A 21,922-nucleotide genomic window follows, 5' to 3' on the forward strand; every position below is an offset into this window, starting at 1 on the left:
ATAGGATCATTCCTACTTTACATTTGAACAACACAACATGAATGTACTTGACAACATCAAAAGCTTAGAATGATTCATTAAAATCATAAAACAAGAATGTACTTAACAACATTAAAAGCTCACAATGATTTATTAAAAACCATGAACATGAATGTACTTAACAACATTAAAAAAATTTATTAAAATGATAAAACATGGATGTACTTGGCAACATCAAATTCTACAAAGATCATAAAGCGTGTATGTACTTAACAACATCAAAATCGCCGATAACCAAAACCACAAGTCACAATATAAACATGATTGCTAACTTGGAATTGAATGCGAAAATAAATAATGGAGACTTGGACATCTAGACTCGGAATTCTGCCGAGATCAATGGTTGTTCCAGGCACTAACTCGCAGGGAAAACCACCCTAAGTGCGCACTATTTCAATTGGGGAAAACTCATACCTCCCGCACTAAAACCGAACTTTAGCCATATCATAGTAACCATGTTCCAAGTGACCCCAAAATAAATAAGTTAACAACTTATATATATACGAAACCACGTCCCATGCATAAGTAGTTTGTAACCACACATTATATGCTCTAAATCCACAACTACTATAGGATGACAAATGTCGAATCTTCAGAGCGCGATTCGTTACGCGCTATATAACATCACATGTCGAATCTTCAGTGTGCGATTCGTTACGCGCTATGGCAATATAATCTAATATTGAAATCACAATTTCATGAATCCATTACAAGTCAAAAATCATGCTTTAACATACAACCATTGTCAAATACATGATCAAATCATTAATGCAAGAGAAACGAAAATTTATCAAATAACCGAATTAATTTCCCTAAGCTTCATACCTCAACCAAATGGTCCCCAATTAAAACATGTTATACAACATATCATGGTATCCACATATATTCACTAAAATCTCAAGTAGGACAATGGTACAACAAGGTAGAATTTAATTATATCATGATAATTAAACTTCTAAATTTCAAGCAACTTCAAATGGTTCCAATTTAATACATGCTAGTACACAAGTCCTAGTCCTCATGATTATCAAGTTAAAAGCTTAACTAGGCCTAGGGAACCATTAAATAGATTTTAATTAATCATTTAAGTTAAAATCTCTAGATTTTCATACTTGTCCAAATGCTCTCAAATTAAAGTATGTAAACAAACATGTTTAGACTTAATTTAAAAGGATACTACAAGTTCATTTCATGCAAGGTACGGCCATGGAAATTTATCTTTCACAAAAGAAAAATATTAAATAAAAAGCTCAACTCTTATTCAAATAATCCCTATTTAATATATGTTAACAAACATATTAAAGCTTAATTTATTATCATGACACAATTCAAATCTAAGCTATACACATCCTTGAAATTTAAATCTTACACAAAGAAATAAATAATACTAACTTTCTAGATTTGATACAAGGCATACATATGAGTTGTATAATCATGGAAAACACTCAATACAACACACAAATAATCCTAAAACATTCCCTACCTCAATTTGAGATGAAAATCTCAAAAGTCATCAAAATGTAACGGCTCCGAATCCGACGAAACTACTAAGTTTTGTCGGGGACTACACCGTGCACATAACCCCCATGAAAGCCCCATCAAAATCACAACTTGACCTCAAAACCAAACTCAAAATTTGGCTAGAAATGAGTTCCAATAAGGGTGAAAGATAGAGCACGGCGAGGGGAACAACAAACGTTAAGGCCGAAGACTTTTCATCAAGGAAAAGTGAACCAAAAGAGGAGAGAGAAGATGGCAGCACCTGTTGGACTGCGATGGGAGCTCCAGGTTGTACTTGAAGAGGGGAGAAGATGAAAAATGAAATATCTCACCCCCCTTTTATAGAAATCTCAAAAAGTGCCCCGAACGGGCCCCGCCGGGTCTAAAAAAGTAAAATTTGAGCAGACGCACTCAAATGAAAAAACTTTGTGAACGAAAAAGATTCAAAATGAGAAAATATGAACAACGGAAGAAACGGCGTCAAAAACAGAGTCCCGAACAGAAAGCTATGCCCAAAACAAGTTTGGCGCAAATTGAGGCCAAAAACCCTGAAACTGGAGAAAAACGACCAGAAGGAAATTCCATGAATTTACGAGTCAACAAAAAGTGAAAATGAATCCCGTACGAGAATCTAGGCTCCAGACGAGATATTTTGCAATAACTTTCATTAATTGCACAATGGCCTCTACAAAAAGTGAAAACTGCACTTATGGCCCAGAATAAAAATATATTCCAAAAATATTTTCTTAAAAACCCCTGAAATAAAATATCTTCAAAAGATATTTATGAAAAACACCCCAAGAAATGAAATTAATTCCAAAGATTTATGCATCTATGCCCCTATGGGCACCGGGAGCAACTAGAATACTTTCTTGTAAAAGTAAAGATACGTATTTCGAGAAAACCACTCAAGATGAAGACATGTGAAGTCAAAAACTAACTTTGAGCATGAAAAGTGAAGTTTTTCCAAACAAGTGCCAAACGGGGAAAAGACAGAATAGGGAAAAAGACGAAACAAGGAAAAGGACGAAAGTCGCATAGTGTCCAAAAAGTGAAAATGCAGAATTGACTCGGTCCTCAAAGGAAGTTGTCAATCCACAGAAAAGAGTCTCAAAAACCATTTCTGAGCACTCGAGATGACACTAAGCAACACGAAACAGAGCTCAGAAGGGAAAAGACAACGGAAAAAAATTTTATCCAAAAAATCTGAGTCATTACATAGCCGATTACGCGTTAGTGATTGATTGCATCGTTAATGGTTTTAGGGAGACAATTGGGTGTTGAGCATTCTTGGCTTTGTGCTCATTTTTGTTTTGAGGATTTGTTGGCATGGCATTGCCATATGAAGGTTCTTTTCTAGTGGTAAATAGTGGCCGTTGTGGGGAGTATCGAGAGTAATGTTTATTTTCTTGTTATGATGGTATTATCTTAAGGATATTTGAGGAAGAAACCCTTAGTAGTGGCTTAATGGTCTGGTGAGATGATAGGTTTGAACTATTGTTTGGAATGAGTGGCAGTAGAGGTGTTATGGTGTGGTGTGAGCAGAATGGTTTAAGGTATGATCCGAGGATGGATTAGAGATTGTGAGTTGTTTGTTGTGTATTATCAAGTAGGTAATGGGGTTGTACGCTGGTCGAGGCGATGGTGGACTGTTTAGTCTTTTAAAGCCAGTGAGGATGATGTTGTCAGATAGACACCTTTTTTCTTTTGACGAGTCAGTGGGTTATTGTGACTGAGGTCACGGGTCCTGTGTGCATGGTGATTGAGGCAGTATCGCCTGGGAAAGAAAAAATGGAATGGGTGGTAAAGTGTCTTTTTATGGCTTAGAGGTTGTCATTTGGGAGTGACTGATTCTAGGTAGAATGGGACGCAGTGTCCAATATACTGTGATAGTTCCTAGTGTTAGTACATTGTAAGCAATTGGTTAGCATGGGTGTTGCGGAGTAGCGTATGCGAGGTTCCGGTGTTGATTGTGTATGACTGTCCGTTAGTGGCGAGATCGCCTACATTTGTGTTCATAGTTCCGTAAGGGTATCCGGTTAGTTCACCTCCTTGTGTGTAGGAAGTTCATTTCATCTCAGGTGATATTTGGTGTCCACGGTTGGACGATTAATGAGTAGCGTGTGACAGGGTGTCGGGTGCATTGAGGTACAAGTCGTCAGTCTCTTGTAAGAGCGGGGTTCGTTACCTTTTCCTTTTGTTCTAGTCCTGACAAGGACGTCGTTTGTCATAAGTCTTTTCTCCATTTAGGAGTTGTACGCATCCGCGGATGGACGAACTTATATGTGGTTTGTTACGCTATTAGCGTTCACCGGTAAAGGTATGGTTGTTTGGGTCGACTCACTCCCACGGAGGGAGGTGGCATTTTTGGTCTTGGTGGTGTTTGTTTTGAGAGTGGTTTCGATAGGTGGTATGTGAGGCACGAGTTGCCGAATAGGGATTGTGTGTTTTCGGTGTCTGGTACTAGCGGTGATGGCTAGAGGTGTGTTGTGAACTATAAGTTTGAGGATAGTTAGGTGATATGATGTGAGTCACGTACTCGGATGTTTTTATAAATGTCTGATTTGAACAGTGTTTTAAGGATTAGTGTTAATATCGTCCCAGGACTATATGATTTGAAATGTGAATGTATGATTCCTTTGAGAAGTAATCGTAGTAATTGACTATAGTTTCGAGATTTCAGGAATAGAGATAGCCTTATGAAGTATTTTAATGAGAAAAGAATTGGATTAAATGATATCATGGAGTTAATCTCTAGTACAGGTTGTTAGGAGCAGACTAGAAAGCTTTTATGCAGGTCAATGATTGTGATATTCGGTGCTGTATTACTTTTAGCCTGTTATGGTTGTGTGATTGAGGCATGATTGGGATTCTTAGAGTAGGTATATGACTGTATAGTCATTGAGGTTACTTAAAGCGATGGATTAATAGTGAGTGGATCTCATGGTTGTTTTGTAGACAGTGTGAGATTGTGTTTGAGGTTTGGACCTGAAAATGGGAATGACGTCGGTGTTGAGACTGGACTGATGACGAGAATGGCCTGGCCAACCATTTCTTCTGAATCAGTCCCTATCTAGCATGATGTCAGGTCAAAGGTCAATGATTGTTTCGACTTGTCACTGACAGTGAGAGTATGGTACTGTGCGTTATGTCGGTGTGGTAGTGTGGATTCAGGAGGTTATCTCGAGTGACGAGGTGTGTTAGGTAGGACTAAGTGTCCAATCCATTTGATTATTAAAGATCTTGTTTTAAGGATTTGTGTCTTAGGTATAGGATAGTACGGTTTATTGTTCTGGTGACTCATGATTATGTGATCGTTGGGAGATTCGTTATTTAGTCATCTTAAGGTTGTTAAGTTTAATGATTGCCGAATGGTGCAGTTAGTGGTCACTTGTACCGATATGTGACGGTGTAGCTATGCTTTAGATAGCGAGGACTTGGTCTGATAGGGATGTGTAGCTCTGAGTTGAGCTTAATTGTGAGATGGACGGGGTTCCTTATCATATTCGGTGGTCTGATGATTGTTCTTCTTTCAGGTTTTGGAACCTTTTGTGGCAGTGTAGAGTGGACTGATGTCCGTTTTGAGTCGGGTATAGTGTAGAATGTACTAGCTGGTTTTGTGTTACGATGTTATGAGTAATGAGTACCCTAATGAGTGCTGAATATTGCATATTCGAGCCCCTAAATATACATATGTTAAGACCTGAAGTGATACTTCTATTCATTATTAGACTAATTTATGTTTAATGTGTGTTTATAGGTACTTCCCCAGAGAAACGGTTAAAACTGGGACTTTAGGATGATATTGAAGCTTATAGAGTCGTTGCTGGTCATCTAGAGGAAGCTGAGAGCTTAAATGGTGAAGTTTGAAAGAATTCAACCCAAGTCCCGAGGCTCGAGCCTTGCAAGAAAAAGAAGAAAAGTCAATAAGGCATTGAAGCTTGAGCCTTGTACCTTTAGAGATCGGGCCCTAACAAAGGGTGCTCGAGCCTTTCCTCAGGGTGCTCTATTCTTGGCCCTCAAGCTCAAGCACAAGGCGTCGGAATTTGAAGAGTTGAAGAACCAAGCTCCTAGGGCCTCGTGCAAGACCTCAAGGATAGAGCACCATCATTCAAAGCTAGAGCCTTAAGTACTTAAAGCTCGAGCCTGGTACCTAGTGCTCGAGCCCATGAAGCTTGGATCGAGCAATGTTAAAAGAGATGAAGCCCAAAAATATTCTAAGTGTTGAAGAAAAAGATGCTTCGGAAAATAGTTAAAGAAATTTGGCTAAATGTCAAAGTGAAGATCAAGCACCATTCCTTGAAGCTCGAGCACCAATCCAAAGAAGCTCGAGCCTTGTTCCCAAAGCTCGAGCCCAAACCTCAAAGCTCGAGCTTTACTTCCTAAAGCTCGAGCCTTCCATGACAGATCAGATTTACATTATGGGATTATTCTTTTTACAAGTCGTATCTCATTCCAGATGGGCCAAAAGACCTAAAAGCCCACCAAACCTTTATTTTCTTCTATAAAAGAAGGCATAAGCCTTGATAGAAAAGGTCCCTTTTTCTAGTATTAATTTGAAGGCTAATACTGTGGTGGCAAATTTTAGGGTTTCCATAACCTTAGAAAGTGAAGATCCTGATAAGAGAAGTGTCGTCCGTGACGATGGAGATTACTACAACACAGATGATATTCGACATCGTTATGAACAGCTAATTCCTCTCTTAGGGCACTGATGTAACCCAATCTAGTACTATGGTTTGATTGTTCTTAACTTTAGGATATTTTAATGTATATTATGTTTTTTATTATATGACTATGAGCAATTGAGATAACTCAATTGGATTTAATGCTTTAAATATATTTCAAATTGTTATTACATTGTCTTAGATATAACATGTTGACCTTAAGGATTTCATCCAAGGACAATCTAGTTGTTTTGACGATTACAAACCATTAATGGTGTTTAAGGACTAATGTTTACATTGAGTGTTATAGATTATTCGCATTCAAAGGATGACCTCAATGGAGCACGAAAGATCATTCCAAGTATTCCATTACTCAAGATCACATCTGTGGAAAGCAAAGGAAACAAAAGGAACATGAAGTTGCAAGGAACCAAATGCAAAGTCCATCCAAAGATAACTTGGACTATAATGAGCAAGAAAGCAACTCAAAGAAAGGAAGAAAGCAAGTCTACGTGAAAGCCTACACGATCATGGACAAAGCATGAAGAAAAGGGTAGATAGGATGGTGAGTGTTTAGGATTCAATGTCAAAGTATTTATGAATCCTTTTAAGGGTCATCTCTATAGGACCATGCACACTATATCATCATTTATATATTCCTATATATATTAGCAATAGACTATGCACTTCATTCATGTATAATTGCACATGAAGTCATTGCTAAAGAGTGAGTTAGTTCAAGCTTACATAAGGTTTGAAAGAACTCATCACTTGTGCTAAAAATGCTAAGACCATGCATATCAATCATATAATTCATATTGGTCAACAATTAAGGCATGAGAAGCCTTCATTACTATGAGTTGGTAACGTACATTAGGACCCCAAATGCGCATCATGAAAAACTATGTTTTTAGCTAAGTGTGAAAAATGAATTTTTGAAATAATGATTATTTCAAAATAATTTTTTCCAGTAATAACTCTTTATACTTCAACTAGCCTAAATTGACTTTATCAGAATTTTTGACCAAGTCTACATTGGTGTACATAAGGATTCATTTTTACCAAAATTGTCGGAAATTCAAATTTGTACTAAAACTAAATTTCTACAATTTGATTTAATTGGGTTTCAATTCTCTAGTATTTTTTATTGAATCCAAATGGGGGGTACTTCCTTATTTACATTGTAAACTTAAAGTAAATGGATATATAACATTTACTTAAATATTTTCAATGGAAATAAGGTATGTGTAGATGTCCTCTAGAAAAAAACTATTTCATCTATTAACTTAGAAAAAAATTCCTGGAGCTGCAGTTTCATTTTGGAAATGCATAGGCAAATTATATCAGACGATCGGTCTTGACAGTGGCTGTGCAACAAGGACAACTTGAAACAGTCGACCGATCCTAACAGAGAGTTTTGGATCAAAGGATGAAGGTATTTCAGGTGACCAAAACAAAAGGGTAAATCATTTTGGTCTACCGAAATAAAGAGTGATAGCCGACCTTAAACTATTTCGGATGACCGAAACACAATGGTGTTTCATTTCAATCGACCGAACCTGTGCAGATTCAAATTTGAACGGCTATTTTGCCTTGAACCACATATACAATAGCTCTATTTTTGAATTAGCTGCAGAAACTCTATAAATAGAGTAAGGGTACTTCGAGATTTATTGTTGCTACACTTGAGAGACATCTTCTAGTATCATAAGAGCTTTTGTTCTTCATTCATATCATACTCTCTCATCCCATATCATTCATAGAGTATTGAGCTTCAATATATTCATTTATACTCTAGTTGTGAGCTAATATTTGCATATCAATCTTTGAGAGATATATTTGTATGCAACAAATCTGATCTTCAATTTGTAAGGGCTGGTGTGGCCCAAGGAAGAAGAAGTATGCTAGCTTCATATTTGTAAGGGTTGGTGTGACAGCCCTGGTTTTTCAAGCCAGTGCGTCCTATGATGAACCGTAGTTTAACCCGATAACGGATCCGAAATGCGGAAGCGAAAACAGAAAACAAGTCTCTAGAGATATACAACATCCCTAACATACCGAAGTGACCTCTCATAAGGCCACGGACTCCACGAGAACCGATGAGGAAGAAAAGATCAGAAAAAGACCAAATAAGCCCCCAAGGGCAAAATAGTCTTTTACATGGAAACAACGTCTTCGGAAATGTATATCATTCCTAAGATACATTCGTGACTCCCCATAAAGTCACGAAACTCATAAGAAAGCATAGCGGAAGAAATTTTTTTTTTTTTTAAAAAAAAAAAGAAAACCGGACAAGTTTAGCCCCAAGGGTAAAATAGTAATTTTTAGCAAGATCTATGTGACGGCCCTGGTTTTTCAAGCCAGTACGTCCTGTGAAGACCCGATAACCCGAAACGGAACCAGAATACGAAAGCAAAAACAGAAACAAGGTCTCTAGGGATATATGACATATCTAAGATGCCAAGGTGACCTTCCATGAAGTCATGGAACTCGAAAGAATCAAATGCGGAAGCTAAGATTTATAAAATGGGATTGGTAGTTGGCCAGGGGTAAAATGGTATTTCCAAACAAAACTGGATGCAACTGAGCATACCATTAGATGGACAAGGAAAAATTAATAAATCTATATGTAAGAATCACTTGATTCGGAGTTTGGATGAAGAAGATTTGAAACGTCAAAGTTACAAAAAATTAGAATTTGGGTTTCAAATCAATGTGGCAAGGGTACTTGATGAGGGGTAAAATTGTCCTTTCAGATAGAATTGGATGCAACCGTGCATACCATTGCATACAAAAGCAAAAATTAATAAACTTGACTCAAAAATCACTTGATTTGGAGTCTGGAAAAAGAAGATATGAAGCCTCAAAGTTTCAAAAACTTAGACTTTTGGGTTTCAAATCAATGCGGCAAGGGTACTTGACAAGGGGTAAAATGATCTTTTCACATAGAATTGGATGCAACCGTACAATCCGTTGGATAGACAAGCAAAAATTAATAAACTTAGACTCAAAAATCACTTGATTTGGAGTCCGGAAGAAGAAGATATGAAATGTCAAAGTTTAAAAAAAAATAGACTTTCTGGGTTTCAAATCAATGCGGCAAAACCTACACAGATTTTAGGGGCTCAAACAATATTTTTTGAGGGCTTAACGATTTTTTTGGAAAAAAGTTGTGAAGAAACCCCCCCCCCCCCCCCCCCTCCTAAAAAAAAAATCATGTTTTCTACATGACCATGTCAAGAGAAGTTTTTATTTTTCAAGTAAAATACCCGAAATACCCTTTATATCAGACTTCTTCCTAAAAAAAACAAGCGCAGCAGCTTTTCCAGATCTGCGAGTTGTTTTCGGCATTAAAACGATTTTTTTTTGTAAAAACACAAAGAAGAAACCCCCCTAAAATCATTTTTTCTACCTGGCAACGTGGAAGCAAACGAAAAAAACACACTTTGAAATACCCATAATGCCTCTAGATCAGAAAAGGGCAAGAGGTTGGAAAAGCTGCTATAGCATAACAGAAAATTGAACCTTGCACAGAATTTTCAGAACCAAGACAACGTTTTCTGGAAAAACATGAAGAAGAAACCCCCCCCTAAAATCACGTTTTCTAAGTGACCATGTCAAGGCCGAAATTTATTTCCCGAAGGAAAATCCCAAAATGCCCTTAAACCGGATTAAGCAACAAAAATGTAAAATGAGTCCATAGGAGGCTCAAATCACAAAGGAAAGGGTTTTTCTTGAAAACGATCATTTAAGCAGACGTAACTTACTTATTAGGACACGCTACAATGATCCATGGTGTAAAAATACAGCCGATGCAAAAATTTGACCCGCCGACAACCAAAAATGGCTAAAATGAACTAAAAATGAAAATTTTGAAAACCAAAATTAACAAATAATATCAAATTACCGTTTGGCCCTTGGCCACACTTCATACATGATTAATGAGACCCTATGAAAGAATAACAATGGAATTCCCACACCTGATGCAAACACGGTGAATCAATGACTTGTCATTTTTCAATATTTTCATCATAAACCTTGAAAGTGAAAATACATAGAATACAAATTCGATGTCATTGGCCTATGCCCTCATCTCATACATGTCAAATACATTGTAAAGAACATACTTATATACACATTACATGTTTATAATCAAATATACACATTTCGACATATAAGGTTACAAGTGGCTTTTCAAGCCAACCTTTACAAGAATTGAAACTTTCGAGTCTACAAATCATCCAAGGAATGATAAACATCATGAACCAAGCCTTCGTACCTAAAACAAATCTCCAGTAACTTCGGGGTAAGTAACATAAAGCTACTCGTAGGAGATGAGCATGCATAGACCTAACATTTTACAAATTTATCACCTTAAGGTGAAACATGTTAAATAAGCTCATGTCACCTAACGTCTATGTCAAAGTGAGACTCAGGGAACATCCTAAGCTACCTTAGAGTATTTCGAGCATAAACCACGTCATTCATGCAATTTAAACAATATAGAAGCATGCGGTACATGCAACAAGATATTCGATATACAAGTATACGTACACAAGTATACAATCAATATTGGAATGCACTTACGACACGTATACAAGACACAAGTATACTAGGTTACCTAGAAAGTAAATCATCAATATGCAAGTGTACATACTAAGTGTGCTAAGATATATTGAAATAGAATACAACATATATATTCAAGTATACATTTCTAAGTATACTAAGCAATGTTAATATACATGGCATACAAGTATACAAATCCAAGCATACAATGCACTTTTGATATACAAGGTGTACAAGTATACAAATACAAGTATACTAAGCAAGAAATGAAGTACCATGCATCCAAGCACAAGTTAAAAGTAATCCACAATTACAAATAGGAATTGAATGTGAAATCAACCAAGGGCGGAAAGACAAAGGACATATGGTCTCAATGACCAAACAAGTGATCTCGGATTACTAGCCCGCAAGGAACTACCTAGTGCGCACTATATGTTGTAGAGGGAACTCTCATCCCCCGTACTAGAGACATACTCTAGCCTTAACACATTACAATGTCCATACAAGCTTTCTAAAAATCATCAAGTTGTGCAACAAGTATATCACATATACACAATGAACATTGTCAATTACCATGCACAACCAAGTCATGGAATACACACAAAATATGCTCTAGGCCTTCAAGCTACAATGGCATATTAAATGTCATATAAGTATAATGTGTATACAACAAGCTAAATCATAACATCTACTTATGGAATACCATCTTGTAATTATACACCAAGTTGCAAATTATAAATTAAGTAAGAATATAATATCAATACTTAATTACCTCAATGAAAGTATACAAATGGAACTTAATTAAATTCTCAAGATTTCAAAGTAACTCCATAAATTCTAAATATAATATATGTCAAAGGTCATACCAAGGCCTAATTTAATTTCAAATTACAAGCCAATTCTACCTTAGTTACAATAAGGTAAATTAAGATCAATGCCAAAAAAATAATTAAATAAAGTTCTCAAAACTCATTCAAATATTCTCTATTTAATATATGTTAAAGAACATGTCAAGACATTATTTAAAATCAAGTTACAAGTTAATTCTACACTAGGTACAACTAGGTGAATTAAATTTCATACAAGAAAATAATTAAATAAAGTTTTCTAAACACATTCAAATATTCTCAATTTAATATATGTTAAAGAACATACCATACTCATTACATATATCAAGTCAAATGCCAATTTAAATGAATGTAACATTTAAATAGAAATTAATTAAACTAACTAATTAATTTCTCTAGAATTTAAATCAATTTCAAATGACTCTAAATAATTATATGTCAATGGTACTATCATGGTAATCACATATATCAATTCAAAAACTTAATTAAGTAAGTGGAACAATTAAATAGAAATTAATTAATTTTAATTAATTAAATCTCTAGATTCTAAAACAACTCCAAATGACTTTATACTAATACAAGTTATAGATCAAGTCATGACATTCAAGAATATCATCTCCTAACTTAATTTCATGCAAGGTACTACAACCTATAAATTTAAAATTTTAGTATAAGACATGTAAACAATTTATTGCAAGCTATAAAAATAATTAAAACGCTTAGATTAAAAACCTATATCACCCCCTACCTCACAAGAGGATTGTTCCTCTTGAATCCAAAGCAAACAAAGGAATTTTACAATTTCCTTCAAGGGTTATATAGAGGAAGGTGAGGCAAGTGTTTTATGTTCCAAGCGTTTAGGTCTAACGTGAGTGGAAGGAGATCAAAACCAAGGTTTTAAGCCTAGGTTAATGGTTTCCTTCAATGGTGGTTAGGGTTCCAAGTGAGGAAGAAGAAATTTAATGTGTAAAATGAAATAATTAAAACACTTAAGTGTATTCTTCCACTCACTTGGTCAATGGAAGTCAAACACACCTAGTCTTGCACCATCCCCTCACACACACAAAAGCTAGAATTTAATTAGAAACATACACTTGTCATTAATCCCATGGTTCATTCTAGGCTTAATCTAAAGCTTACACTTGTCAACAATCCAAGCCAACAAGTGCACCATTGTTAGGCCAACAAGTGGGTGAATCTCCACCCTCCACATGTCATCATCCAAGGCTTTCAAGTGTTAACTAATAAGATGCTTACAAGTGGACCAATGAGAATGCGACACTTGTCACACTTTCCAGTAATTGCAAAAAGGTCCTTTTCGAAAATATCTTTCAAAATAAATTACAAAAAAATTCCTAAAAGAAAAATAATTTTTTTCTATAATTACGAAAAAACCCCAAAAACAAATAATGTTTCCTAAGAAACTATGCATCCATGCCCTTTTACGTAAAAGTAAACAACTAGTATACTTTTCTAGAAAAGTAAAAATACACAAGGCATGCAATTTAAACATCATGGATGCATGCAAAATCGAAACCAAATCCGAGCACAAAAAGTGAGGTTACACGAAGAAAATCATTCTCGAGAAAAAAACGAAAAGTGAATAGTGTCAAAAAAATGAAAATGTGGAAATGACTCGGTCCTTAAAGGAAGTTGTCAATCCAAAGAAAAAAGTCTCAAAAATCATTTTCGAGCACTCGAAATGACACTAAGTGATGAGTAACCGAACTCAGAAAAGAAAATTCAACGGAAAAAATTTATTCGTAAAATTTCAGAAAAAGGAAAGGAAGTAAAATGACCGGGTCATTACAATCTGGGTGCTACCGAGCATACTATTGGAAAGACAGTGAAAAATTAATCAAGTTAGACTCAAGAATCACTTAATTTGGAGTTCGGATGGAAGAAAAAAGTCAAAACAAAGTTTTGACGTCGCCGAGGCCGTGAATAGTATTTTGACAGCAATGAATAGTAACCTAGGCAAAACACTGAAGTTCGTGCGCCGTTTTAAGGTATTAAACGATATTTTCTGGAAAAAAAACACGAAGAAGAAACCCCCCTTAAAATAATTTTTTCAAGCTGATCGTGTCAGAAGAAAATTTTATTTTTGACGTGAAATTCCCAAAATGCCCTTACAACAGACTTTTTCAAATAGTGCAGGTGCGCACAGGAAATCAGATTTGACGCGGGGCTTTCGGGTCCGAGATGACATTTTCTAGAAAAATGTTATGAAGAAACCCCCCCTAAAATCACGTTTTCTATGTGACCATATCAAGATTAGAATCTTGTTTTCAAAGGAAATTCCCAAAATGCCCTTAGATCAGTTTAGGCCAAGAGGGTTAAAAAGCTGCTACATGAATGGTAGAAAACTGAACTTTGTAAGGGATTTTCAGTACTAAGACGACATTTTATGAAAAACACAAAGAAGAAACCTCCCCTAAAATCACGTTTTCTACCCGACCATGTCAAAAGAAGAAAAAAAAAACGCGCTGTGAAATGCCCAGAACGCCCCTGATCAGTCTAGGACAAAAACAAGGAAAATGCAACTTTGCACCAAGAGTTCATTTGACCCTAAATGCATTTCAGGGCATTAATGGTATTTGAGTTTGGGTGGACTTTTGACCCATTTTAGGCCATTCATTTTGAGAAGAAATTGGCCAACCTTATAGTACATTTTCATTTCCTCTCCCTCACTTTCGGCCACACTCTCTCCCTTATCCATTTCACTTTCTCTCTCTAAAATCTCAAGCTTCTCTTTAAGATTTGAGATAGCTAAAGTAAGATTTAGGTGGGGAGCAAGGAAGAAATATTGTTCTACTCTTCAAGGTCTACAATTCTTTACTGGTCTTGCATGTATTTAGGGATTTTTGAGCTTGGGAGCTGGGGGCTTTGGGTTGTATCTTTGAGGTAAGGATGTTTAAAGTACCATGCTTTATCTCTTGTTTGAGTTTCTTTTCTTAATTCCATGTTTTACTTGCTTTAAATGTTAAATTTTTTACAACTCTTTGAAAAACAGATGCAACCCTTTAGAAATAGATGCAACCTTTTGAAAAAAAAAAAAAAAAAAAAAAACTAACTTTTAATTTAAATTAAAAAACTAACTACCCCTTTAAATAAGCCCAGCCCAAAATTAAAGGCCCAATCCAAGATTCCATTTAGTAAAAAGAATAATTGGACTTTACAATTAGGCCCAAGCCCAAATTTGGCTTATTTAACTATTCTTTGTTTGTTGATTCAAAGGAGCCCAAAGCTAATGCTTTAGGCATCCCCTACTAAGCCGTCGTGCTCACCCCATATTTATCATTTTCAGGACATGGCAAAGATATTATAGACGACGCCCCCTCACAAGCTTAGCAGTGTAGAATAGATTTTTAATTTTTTTGTAATAAACTACTACGAACAATGATTTTGTAATGTAATTATATTCTTTTGTGAGCTTCAAGCGAAGCCTTTGTAATTATGGCCATAGAGGCCTCATCATCTTGTAAACATATTCTTTTGCACTTATATAAATGTTTCAAAGATGCATGAATGATGATATTTGTAGATTTTATGAAACGTCTAAGGGTTGATGATGTTCATGGAGTTTTAATTTCATGTTTAGGTGTTTGGGAATTGCATTTGATTGGGTTTGGGAAGCAAGAATTTCGTTAGATTTATCTGTGGGCATCATCTAATCGGTTAGATAGGAACACCTAATCGGTTAGATGAATGGGCAGTGTGTTGGTTTGATAGGAATTTGGGTGTTCTACTACCCGGGTAGGAGATTTCTTGTACTCGGTTAGATGTGTGGGGCAGAGAAGGGGTTGGATAATTTTCATTATCTAACCGGTAAGATAGAGTTTCCTAATTGGTTAGACATGATTGTTTTTATGATTTTTCCGTGGGCCATTCATGTAACCGGGTAGAAGAAATCTCCTAACCGATTAGATGTGATCTGAAAACTTATAAGTCTACTGGACCATTCATTTACCCGGTTAGGAGAAATCTTTTAACCGGTTAGATGAACTACCATTTTCACAAGGACTTCATATTTCAATATAGTTACCCAATGACCCCTAGACCCCAACCAAAGTGCAGAATGACCCTAGAAAATGACAAAATTCCCCCTGAAGGGTGTGAATGTTGCATTTTGACCAAAAAATAACTATTTTGCCCCTAAGGGCTTTTATATCACCATTTGAATACGGTAAAAGTCCATTTTACCCTTTTGGGCTTAATATTATTATTTGACCATGCAAAAAGACCATTATACCCCTATGAACTCTAAGAGTGTTAGAATGACGTGGCATGGCTACAAGGCCTCCGGACTTCATTTAATTCATAGAATGACCCTAGTAAATGACGGTTTTACCCTTAGTGGACCTTAAATCATTAAGATTAATGTGGAATGACCATAGTACCCCTATATCACCTCGGGTCTGGGTAGGACCCGGTTAGCAATCCAGACCCCCGGGTTTGAGTCGTTACAACGACTTCCAACGGGAGCGCAACTGGTTGCGCTTGAAGTAAATATTGTTCTGGAACTCACTACCCAAGTGGAATCGGTTGTAATCCGCCAGTAGCCAAAAAAAAAAAAAAAAAACATAGCGCGGAACTGGTTGCGATATGACAGTACCCAAAACAACATCAGAAAATCAGCAAATTTGACAGCTAAAAGTTCTTCATGTAATCACAACAGGTGATCAGACTTCACAAACCACAACAAAGGTCGCCTCAGATACTTTTTGCGCTTTGGGATTGCTCTCTTTCTACCGAGATCTTGTACCTTCAACGTCTGCAATGTTAGGGCGCCTAAGGAAGTAAGACTTGAGTTTTTTTTTTTTTTTTTTTCTTTAACCAAGAATGTGAGATTGGCAGATGAATTAAAGGTCCAATGCATGAATCAAATAAAATTACTAAATAAATGGACCTGATGTTATTACATACTAAGAGTACTGCTAGCTGGAACATTTTTGCACTTGTTATGATCGATACATGAGTGTTGTTTGTTTTATCTTTGGTAATTTGTGTATTTTTAATTATTTTTTAATGTAAAATATGTTTTTTGATGGATAAAATAGCCCTTTTAAGCTTTCCAAGGGCATTATCAAATTTTAAGTAAATATTGAGCATGAAATTAATGGACAAAAGTGTAAAAGTTAATGACACTAATCTATCTTTTTTGTCATTAATAAGAAATACACACCCTATTTATACACCTACTTTGTACCTTCCAGGATTCGAACCCTTACCATCTATTTTGTAAGGTAAATGAGATACCATTAAGCTAAAAAGCCCCCTCAAAAAGCTAATCCGCTAAAATTAAGTAACATCACAAGGAAATGTGTCGTTAAAACTTTTCTCCAATCCACTGCTTACGGAACCCTGCATTTGTGTGTCTCTGAACGGGCATCACCAAGTTTGTTTATTTTTTATATTTATTTTTATTTATTTTTCTGTCTTTTAATGAAAAGCGATCAAGGATTAAAACAAATTACGTCGTCTCCAATCCACTACTTATAGAAGCATGCATTTGTGTGACACAATCATTGAACACGAATCACCAAAACAGGAGTTACCAAGAGCTAGGGCTTTTTTTATTTTTACTTTTATTTTTTATGAAAAGCCATCAAGGATTAAAAGAACAGATACCCAGTCCTCCTTAATTGTATGAGAGATCATAGTTGTTGACAGCATAGGAAACAACAGTAGCAGATATTTTAACTTTCAACATTTATAATTATAATAGTTTGATGGTCAGGCTTCTACAATTATTGACTTCTATTACAAGATTAGAAGACTGTTTCTGAAGCTCTAAATGATTAGATATTACCTATGGTGGTAGTATGGCCAAGGGTCCTTCCGCTGTAACTACACACTTCTCATCAAGTGACATACATACATATTACAGTGCTGAAACTGAGCTCTCTCTCTCTCTGTTGTTTCCGGAATTGAGCATAATACCTAAGCCGGTTTCCTCACCTCACATGGCTTTTCTACAAAACAAGAGTCAGGATCGGCCAAGTCACGTGCAGGGTACGAATGATCATGCTTGGTCATTGATGATATGGTTGGAGAGTCGATCATACACATTCCCTGATCGTTCCTCTCCTACTCCAAGGACAGATTGCTGGTTCGAATGTTTCGCTGCTGATGGGTGATTCCTTTACCTAACCGTGAATGGGTTGAGCTCAACTCTGTCAGTTTCCCACTGAAAGGTGAAGCAAGCTTTGGTAGAAGCCACTTCTTCACAACAACACCATTAATTCGGATTTTCCCGTATGATTCATTTCCTAGGTAAGCTAGTCCTAGCCGCCTCAATAATGCTGCAACCGCCTGACTAATCCTGTGGACCAAAATGGATTATTACCAACAATTTAAAGTTGTTAACAAATAGACAGGTCCCAGATATTAACATTAACAATTACATTTGTTATATAAAGGTAAAAATCCCCATAGATTTGGGTATAGGCGGTTTGATATTTTAAAGGTGTGGCTCTAAAAATGCTAATAGGACTTGGCACAAAAAAGGATGAGAGAGAGAGAGAGAGGAGCATTTCACAGAAACAACAGTCAATTTCATTCAATTACAGAATTTCTTCTTACCTCCCTGCAATGTTTATTGTTTTCTTCCTAACGGAAGACTGAATTTGAGTTTTCTCTACAGGAAGTAAAATGGTTATGTTCGGCAACCTAACACCTGCACAAAATTTTAGAAGGCAATAATGACCAACATAGGTTAGTCATCAAGCTTTACAAAATAATAACACATTGATAATTATTATTTTCTTTGATTAGTCGACTTATTTTATAAATCAACAGGATTTTCTCCAAAAAGGAGAAACAACACGAGATCTTAGAATTAACACAACAAATGTGAAAAGAGAATTAATATAAAACAGAAGGATTTTCTATCTACATCTATTTGATAGTGAATTATGAAGCATTATCTTATATTATAATACTTGCATCCAAATGCATGACAGATTATAATGTTTCCACAAATCAATTCATGTAGAATATTTGCAAACAACAGGAGTAAGAAACCAATAAGAAACAATAAAATCTTCAAAAGTTACACAAAAGATACAAAGTATTATGGGGAAATTTGCCAAAGATTTTCCAAAACTTGACACATGACTGAAATTTGGGTCAAGTAAACATAAACTCATCAAATTTTAGTTCAGCCAAATCAGAACAGTTTATTGCCCCACGGGAAAAAACAACAGATTATAAAAAAATTCTCTATTTTCTGTGCACTCCTATTTCTGTAAGCTGTACATTATTATATTAAGATTCATATCTAGTTGAGCAGTCCCATCACACTTGCAAACAATGGAAAAAATAAATATTTTACTTACAGTTTTCAAGAAAACATGTGGTGTGGATAAGAAAACACATTCTAATCTGAAAAGATCAGAAGAAAACTAACTTGCAATTCTAAGACTCTTTATCAAGATTCCTACAATATTACTAATTGTTATCACAGAATTATTCAGCAAGAAGATCATAATTAGGAGATCCAACTGCAAAAATTTTAAGATTAACATGAATGTTCAAAAACTTGAAAAGGTAGGAGGTCTATGCTACAATATAGAATCCACCATTTATTAGTGCTATTTTTGTAGTTGTCAAAGAAAAGCCTATCTATGAAGTAGAGGTTACAACATGAGTTAACATAATTAAAGTTCTGCCAATTTCACCACCAGTCACAGTAACAACCAAATTCTATGCAAGTCTGAGCAAACCTATAACTGAAAGGGAATGACTAAAGAGGCGCATGCAGGTGATGTTTGCCCCTCTAGTCTTGAGTTGAAAACTAACCAAAGAATATAAACATTGGAGTAAATAGTATTACCAGCAGCAAGACGATGCTTGAGACCCTTCAAAACTGTCAAGAAGTATACCTGATCAGTTTTTTACAAGGTATCAGTTAACATATCTAAACTGCAGTATCATGTACCTTACTTTGTGTGTGCGCGTGTATCTGTGTATGTGAATGTGTGTGTGTCTCAGAGAGAGAGAGAGAGGATACAGTGACTTAGATTATTGAGCATCATTTTTGTGATATATGAGCCCCTGCTACGTAGCTAAATTCAAGTCTTATAACAATTTCATCAAAGATAAATTAAAAATCTAATATCAGGAAGAAATTCTGTCACATTTGTAACAACCGTAGCCGAAACTGCCATAACACTAAGAAAAACAAGCTACCTCCGCAGAGTAAGTCTGCAACTTCCTTGCATCAACAACGATTGGACTTGCTTTAAGAGATACACATGGGACAATTCCAAGTGAAGCAGCTTCCTGCGATCCAGTAATGATCTTCAGATGATCTCACCAGTCTCCATTGATTTTAAGAAAAGCACAAGTTCAGAAAAGATAAAGAATTAATTTGTTTTCTACAGACCTCAAGCAATGAAAAAGCACGTGGATCGTATTCTCCAAATCCATCAACAAGGGAGAAGAGATTCGAGCCTCTTGATGTATCGATACTGACTTGGAGATGCTCGGTAAGTCTACTTCTCAAGGATGCATCGTAAGGGAGCTTCAGGCATCCCAAAACTTGTGAACATTCTTCCATTGTAGGCACCACACCAGCTACAATTGTTTCCCTGTAGACCATTAAGGCCAATGATGTCCTGCAGAGAATTTATTGATCACATAACAAATTGTTAGACATTTAATGCATGATACTGAAGATGAATTATCAATGCTTAAAAGAAAAACTAAAATAGGAAGCATGGATAACACGGGTATGGGTTTTCGTCCTACATACAGTTTAAGAAATGGTTTCTAACTTGTCATGATTTCTTATTGGATGATATGGCATAACAACAAAGTAACAGTAATAGGAGCATTTGAAACATTGAATTGGATCAGCTTCAGCAACCATTTCTAACTTAATAATCGTCATAAAGACAGTTTCGTCCAACATTCACCCCAACAACACACAAATTGTTAAGGTGAAAGTTGTTCTGTGCACATTTTATTACTGTGTCCAGGGTTATAAGTTCGATAAATCCTCAAGGAAAAAAAACAGGCTAAAAGATCTGTTTCTCAAGGATCTACACCAGACTGAAGCAATGATCTAAAAATTTTACGCCATTGGAAAATAGTTGAGCAGCTTCATAGCAATTTGTAACTTGTAAGATTTCACTAAATTAAGGGATAACAAAGTTCCCAGCACTAAAAAATAACAAAACTCCAATTTAAATAGAGAAAATTAGCTACAACTTCTTAGAAATTCTGGTAGAAGTTACTAGGAACAAATATATATGCCTAAAGTTACTCTCTAAGAATGCTGCAATACTTATAAACTTCTTGGGAAAAAAATTGGAAAAAGATTTAACTCGAGAAATCATTCTATAAAGGAACTTCCAATCAAAGAAACAAAGAAGGTGTCTCCGGATTGGGGCAACTTCAGAGAATTATTTCTTCATCTTTAACACCCTTTTTTTAACTATATCATTGAGAGTTATGAGAAGAAACAAGATGTTAACAAAAACTATTCTTAAATTCATTAATTGTTTTTGTTCTTTTGAATAATTTAACATGGCTTAGAAATTAATAGGAGAAAAACTCAACACAATATGTTCTTAACAGAACTAGTAAACAATCATGTCTCTGGATTTCTCAAAATGATGAATATCTGCCAGGAAAATTTTTAAAGTTAAAAGCAGCATATACCATTTGCTGTCAATTTGCGGACGTCCAGAGTTGAAAGACAATACAGGCTCACCAAGCATACAAGCCTTCTCGAATCTCCGTAGGCACATGGCTTCAATCAGATCATATTAAAGGATAATCAAATCGAAGCTCATAAAAGAACAAAGAATTAGTATATACAACAATAATATTTCAATCCAAAACATGAATGAGTTTGAGCTAGGAAGCAACAATACAACGAGCAATTTTTATGGACCTCCGGTAAGTAATGCTATTGGATCAAAGCCATAAAAAATTGTTTAACATAAAATGCCAAAAAAATTTATCCAACTCGTAAGGAGTTAGTATCCATCTGGGACTCTAAGATTGACAAGCATTTTATTATTACTATACTTTTACTCTTTTAAAGAGAACTATCGGATCAGCTGCATTGAACATGTGCCCAAGAAAGAATAAGGTGATCTAGTTAACTTATTATATGTTCATCAGGTATAAATTCATTCCTGGAGTCAACATTTAGTGATAAGTATTTTTTGATAAATAAGACAGAGGAATCTAAATGCATGCCAGAGGCGTGCAACCTGGGTACACAAAAAATACAAAGAGTCGAAACCAGAGACAAACAAGAACTCTAAATACTTAAGTCACTAATAA

At 35.6% G+C, this 21,922-nt stretch overlaps 1 protein-coding gene across 2 annotated transcripts in view; it reads right to left on the reverse strand.

The window, feature by feature from the left end:
• Positions 1-17,315: 17,315 nt before the first annotated feature.
• The window catches only part of LOC132300817 (pentatricopeptide repeat-containing protein MRL1, chloroplastic), a 41,112-nt gene continuing 36,505 nt past the window's right edge, over positions 17,316-21,922 (reverse strand). For both annotated transcript variants that reach the window (XM_059798059.1, XM_059798060.1), the window contains 6 exons: positions 21,290-21,380; positions 20,010-20,241; positions 19,814-19,906; positions 19,458-19,506; positions 18,206-18,299; positions 17,316-17,945 (listed from right to left, as the gene is read on the reverse strand). In XM_059798059.1, the coding sequence (XP_059654042.1) occupies positions 17,711-17,945; positions 18,206-18,299; positions 19,458-19,506; positions 19,814-19,906; positions 20,010-20,241; positions 21,290-21,380 (794 nt within the window). In that variant the 3' untranslated portion in view covers positions 17,316-17,710. The remainder of the gene's footprint in view (positions 17,946-18,205; positions 18,300-19,457; positions 19,507-19,813; positions 19,907-20,009; positions 20,242-21,289; positions 21,381-21,922) is intronic.

Source organism: Cornus florida, unplaced genomic scaffold, assembly GCF_030987335.1.
Source record: "Cornus florida cultivar Cherokee Brave unplaced genomic scaffold, ASM3098733v1 CherokeeBrave_3.0.0_Hap2_Chr03, whole genome shotgun sequence".
NCBI lineage: Eukaryota > Viridiplantae > Streptophyta > Magnoliopsida > Cornales > Cornaceae > Cornus > Cornus florida.